The sequence below is a fragment of the Brachyistius frenatus genome, unplaced genomic scaffold (genome assembly GCF_029030835.1).
Source record: "Brachyistius frenatus isolate BFR_SWC_R1_liver_20210118 unplaced genomic scaffold, ASM2903083v1 Contig_8, whole genome shotgun sequence".
Lineage (NCBI taxonomy): Eukaryota > Metazoa > Chordata > Actinopteri > Embiotocidae > Brachyistius > Brachyistius frenatus.
The window spans coordinates 3,130,625-3,136,624 of record NW_027210607.1 but is presented as its reverse complement, the minus strand read 5'-3'; the positions used below and the strand labels follow the sequence as shown (position 1 = coordinate 3,136,624).

At 43.7% G+C, this 6,000-nt stretch overlaps 1 protein-coding gene across 1 annotated transcript; it reads right to left on the bottom strand.

The window, feature by feature from the left end:
* Positions 1-796: 796 nt before the first annotated feature.
* Positions 797-1,669, bottom strand: LOC138615917 (homeobox protein pv.1-like). Its single transcript, XM_069689797.1, has 3 exons — positions 1,396-1,669; positions 1,085-1,293; positions 797-984 (listed from the first exon to the last, which is right to left on the bottom strand). The coding sequence occupies exons 1-3, from the start codon at positions 1,667-1,669 to the stop codon at positions 817-819; spliced, it is 651 nt and encodes a 216-aa protein (XP_069545898.1). The 3' UTR covers positions 797-816.
* Between the last annotated feature and the right edge of the window lie 4,331 nt (positions 1,670-6,000).

The following is a 6,000-nucleotide window of genomic DNA, read 5'->3' as shown; positions in this document are numbered from 1 at the left end:
CCCACCAAGCAGCCTGGTGATGAGGCCTTTGTTATTGTGGGGTGGGGTGACCGCGGTCAGAAAACATCCACAGAAAGTGTGAAAGTTCCGTTTGATCTTTGTTGAGCCTATTTGAGACATTTGCCTCGGAACCGCTCACACACCAGGTAATCTGTTGTTTTTAAATCAGACTTCATTTCGAAATTGAGAACATTTGTTGTCTGTTTGAATTGAAATGTCAAAATTGTTCTTTATCTCCACGTCATCACAATCAGGTTTTTGACCTCAGGCTTCAGACTTCACATCAGAGCTCAGGTCCGTTGGCCATACAAAACCCCAGACTCTCGGGAGCCAGGTTGGGGGTGGATCATGTTGATATTCTGAGAGAATCAAATCAGCAGATCCATACAGTGATACGAACCTTTATTATTCTTTTTTTCCAACCCTCTGAAAGGCAGGATGATCCATTCATGTGCAACTAATCCTCCAATACAGATTGCATCATCAGCTGCATATTAAGAATGATCTGTGTAAACCAAAAAAACAATGCAGAGTCCATCGTTGCAGTATAAAAAATAAACTTTATTCATTGATAAATAGACTTCTATGTAAACATTAATATAAAATATCATAACAACAACATTTCAAATATAATAACAATAACATTTCAAATATCATAACAATAACATTTCAAATATAATAACAATAACATTTCAAATATAATAACAATAACATTTCAAATATCATAACAATAACATTTCAAATATAATAACAATAACACTTCAAATATAACAACTCTGGATTGTACTCAGTGGTAAGTCTGTAGGTGACAGTTCTTTAGTAGAAATAGGGGTGATGGCTCATCAGATGACAGATGGCCAGCGGGTAAAAAGTCCGGCCGGTCGCGGCACAGTGCGGACCATGTGTGCGGTACTGAACTGGGGAGAGCGTCACCGGCATCTCCCGTTTCAGCTTCATCCTCCTGTTCTGAAACCAGGTCCCCACCTGAGGGGGCGATAATAACGTTAGTGTACCGTCATTTGGATACGTCTTCTTCATTCAATGTTACCGAAACGGCTTGTTTGCATTAGCGGTCTCTTCTCACCTGAGTTTCTGTGAGTGTCAGCTTCTGCGCCATGTTCACTTTCTCTCCTGCGTCCAGGTATTTATTCTTGTTGAAGATCTTTTCCAGTTTGCTGATCTGCTCAGGGGTGAACTTTGTGCGCGTACGGCGCTGCGATCCGTCTTTCTCCACCTCGCTGCCCTCGTCCAAAGCCGTTTCGCTGTCATATCTGGAGGAATATCTGCAGATTTCTAAAACGAAAGGAAGGATAAGTGTTGTTACAAACGCTGCTTCTGCGATTCTGTCAGCACTGAATCTATGGTTTAAAGTTTAGGGAGTTGTAGCCCACTTACTTGGCGACGCGCATCTTGCTGAATGCAAAGGTGAGCACAGGCTCCGGTCCCATGGCGTGTCTCTCTCCTCTGGCTCCATGTGTTTAACAACCTTTGAAGGTTTGGGTTTTAGCTGCAGGTAACCTTTGGCAAAAGTCGGCGGGCTCGGCTGCACCATGCAGGGAATGTGAGGTCTGTAGGTCGGCGCAGTATCCATGCCAGCTCCGTGCTCCTCAGTCCTGGCGGTGTTGTCGTAGCTCTGGGCCAGCCAGTCCGCAGAAAAGTATTTCATCATGTTTGCAGGGCACCTTGGTGAACTGTAAATCCACCAAATGTGTGTTGTAGCAGCTGTCATCCACGGTTTGATTTTATAGGGCCACGGTCCTCGTGGCAATTTGTACATGTAATATGGATATGCTCAAAGCAGTCCTGCAGGACGTCTTTAGCCTCCTGTGTCCTGGTTGTTACAGGCTGCCTCTGTACCGGAGGAACATGGTGTCAGCAGGACCCATTTGCGATTATACCTACCAAAGGGGGGAAGGGCAGTAGCACTGTATGCATCCATGGTATTAGCATACAGGGTTTTTATTGTTCCGGGTGGAGCAGTTAACATACTGGTGCAAAGTTGGCAGTACTTTATCCAGACTGGTTAAAGTCTCCAGTAACTGCCAAAAATGCACCGGGATGCTTACTCTGCAGTTTGGACACAGTGGAGTGGATGGTGTCCACTGCTGCCTCTGAGTCAGCTGAGGGAGGAACGTACACAGCGATGACGATGGCGGAGGGGAACTCCCTCAGCAAATAATACGGGCGCATCCCCACGGCTAGAAGTTCAATGTCCGGGCTACAGAAACGGTCCTTCACACACACGTGGTCGGGATTGCATCACCTCTCGTTCACATAGACTGCAATCCCTCCACCTTTCTTCTTGCCGCTCTTGCACAACGTCTCTGTCCGCCCGAACGGTCCTGAAGCCGGGTACTGCCGCGCTGTGGTCCGGGAGATGTGAGTGCAGCCGAGTCTCTGACCAGTGCTTTACATAAAATGAAAAACTTCAGCCTGTTTACTCGTAATGATAATCTTATCACACAATGCTGACAGGGGCCATTCTACCCAAACTTAATGTTTAAATAATACTCGTGTTCTTTTACAGTACTTTTGCATGTAATTGAGTATTTTATATGGTATATCCAGGACGATCCAGGTTCTCCAGGACTGTAAATATGAGTAAAGACTTCATCCACTTACGCCCAATACATGATTTATTTGATCCAGAACGGCCTCCCAGTAAAGGAGTGAAATAAATCAGAGCAGCTCTTCCTCTGGGACAGACAGGGGCAGAGCTCATGGAGGCAGAGCTGAGGAAATAGTCTCAGTGTGCAAGCGACGTCCCGGGCGTTTTTTTTTTTCTTCCAAATTGTTATCTAACGGGATCAGGGCGCATCTTCAAAGCGTCGGAGATAAAGAGCCCCAAAAGACTAAATGGACTCCTGCCTCCACAGCGACAGATCGCCGATAAAATAGACAGCTCTGCTCGGCCTCTTATCTGCTTTGTTGTAACATAACTAAACGATCAGTTTAGTGGCATTGTCCCGGAGCAGCTGCACGCAGAGAGCTCTCAGAGGAGAGCCAATCCCACCGGCGAGGCGCTGTCTCTCGGAGCTGTGTGTCGGTTGATTTGGCACCTAATAGACATGACAGTCTTCAGCTCACAGACAGCGGAGGAAACTGACAACTAAACCTGATGAGAAGTGCCTGATTTGACTTCATATACTGTATACATATGCCAAGTTTCCAGACATCCTTTCTATTTAAAACCTCATTTAAATTTGAATGTGATATTAGTCTTTGACACGAAGTAGTCAATATAAGGAATTACTTTTGTCTTTTTTTTCTATGGGCTTTTCACAGCTTCGTCGCCGCTTGTTTTAGCATATTTACATGTGAACGGGCCGACAAACAACAGTAATTTTGTTGCTACTGTAATACATTTAATCTCTAATGTTTGAAGCGCCTGTGCCAAATGCTGAGTTTTGGATCGCTGGCGCCAGCGCTCTCCGGGGCATCAAGGACATGTCCATATTACATCACATTACATTTCATTTAGCTGATGCTTTTATCCAAAGCGACTTACAATAAGTGCATTTCAACCATGAGGGTACAAATTCAGAACAACAAGAAACAAGAAAATACCATTTCTTCAAGGAAACCGAACTACAATTGAATAAGAATACACTGGATATTTGCTTGTGTTCCTCCATCTGATTTCACAAGTATAGCGGCTGGCTGAGGTGAAATGTGTTGGGTTACAGTGCAATAAATGTAATAATTGCGTAAAAATGACTAAAGTTGTTTTTTTACGCACAACATCAGCGTCCTTATTTTTTTTTTCATAAATTCTTGTAAACCTATTAATGCTTTCATCGTACTAGACAGCTCATCAAGCCTGGAGCTCAGAGGTCCAACTAGCCCACATGACTTTGACTTTGACAAATGGAACTGAATCAGCTGTAAAAGCCAAATGACAAGCCTGTGATGTGAAACTATTTGGGGAAATTTAATCTGAACCAAAGCATCAGGACATGTTTATATTCTGAGTGTGAAACCTTCATGTGAGATCGATAGTGGTAAAATATAACTATGAGTACTTCAAAATTGTGCTTCATTAAATATACTGTACATCTCTAGATTATTTTCATTCTGCGTTTGACAGAAAAAAAAAAGTATATAATTCATTAATTAATATATAAGTGTAAAATTGGTGTAAGGAGTCAAATTCTTTACTCAAGTAAAGAAATCATATTCATATTGATGTCGCCGTGCTAGTGGCAGCCTGTTACAGCAGCCCCCCCTCAAGTGTGTTTTAAGTATTGGAAGAAGAAACCACCTGCTCCTGAACGTGGCCAAGACCAGAGAGATGGTGGTCGACTTCAGGAGGAAGACGACGGCTCCACAACCGCTGAGAGTTCTGGGAGAGGAGGTGGACATGGTGGAGGAGTACAAGTACCATCCATCGACAACAGACTGAACTGGAAGACCAACATCAACGCTGTCTACAAGAAGGTGACGAGTCGACTCTTTTTCTTGAGGAAACTTTGATCCTTCAATGTGTGCAGCGAGATGTTGGAGATGTTCTACCAGTCTGTTGTGGCCAGTGCTTTGTACTTCGCTGTGGTCTGCTGGGGGAGCAGCATTGGAGCCGGTGACACCAACAGACTTAACAAGCTGGTTAAGAAGGCCGGCTCCATCATCGGCCGCAATCTGGATAGTCTGGAAAAGGTGGTGGAGAGGAGGACGGAGAGGAAACTATTATCCATATTGGATAATCCTGACCACCCTCTCCACCACCTGCTGCAGGGACAGAGGAGGACGTTCTCCAAAAGACTCCTCCAGCTCCACTGTCACAAGGACAGCATCTGAGCTCCAGGATACAGGAGCTCATTCCTGATACAGGAGCTCATTCCTGATACAGGAGATCATTCCTGATACAGGAGCTCATTCCAGATACATGAGATCATTCCAGATACAGGAGATCATTCCTGATACAGGAGATCATTCCAGATACAGGAGATCATTCCTAATTCCTGATACAGGAGCTCATTCCTGATACAGGAGATCATTCCTGATACAGGAGCTCATTCCAGATACAAGAGATCATTCCAGATACAGGAGATCATTCCTGATACAGGAGCTCATTCCAGATACAGGAGATCATTCCAGATACAAGAGATCATTCCAGATACAGGAGATCATTCCTGATACAGGAGCTCATTCCAGATACAGGAGATCATTCCAGATACATGAGATCATTCCAGATACAGGAGATCATTCCTGATACAGGAGATCATTCCAGATACAGGAGATCATTCCTAATTCCTGATACAGGAGCTCATTCCTTCCAGATACAAGAGATCATTCCAGATACAGATACAGGAGATCATTCCTGATACAGGATACAGATCATTCCTGATACAGGAGATCATTCTATTCCAGATACAGGAGATCATTCCTAATTCCTGATACAGGAGCTCATTCCTGATACAGGAGATCATTCCTGATACAGGAGATCATTCCTGATACAGGAGCTCATTCCTGATACGGGAGCTCATTCCAGATACAGGAGATCATTCCTGATACGGGAGCTCATTCCTGATACAGGAGATCATTCCTGATACAGGAGATCATTCCTGATACAGGAGATAATTCCTGATACAGGAGATCATTCCTGATACAGGAGATAATTCCTGATACAGGAGATCATTCCTGATATGGGTAGATGGGTTTTGGTGAAGTTTTGGGAAACTTCAAAACTGGAGTGGTTTTTGTTGTCGACACATAAAACGCTTCTTCAAGTCAAAATTCTGAAAACATTCATTTGGATGATGTCAGGTGTATCGCCAGCTACACCTGGTGAACACTTGGTGAATCTTTAGTGAATGTTTAGAAAAATAGAAAATGTTGTGCATACAGTACACATTACAGGAAGATATTTAATATCACTGCAGACTCATCGTTTGACCAAACTTAACCCCTTTGAAAAACATGTGGTATCTAGTGTCTGTGCTAGTTTTTGTAGCATTTGAATGAGTATTTGTGGAGGATCAATGAAGCTATTTCTTTTCTGGT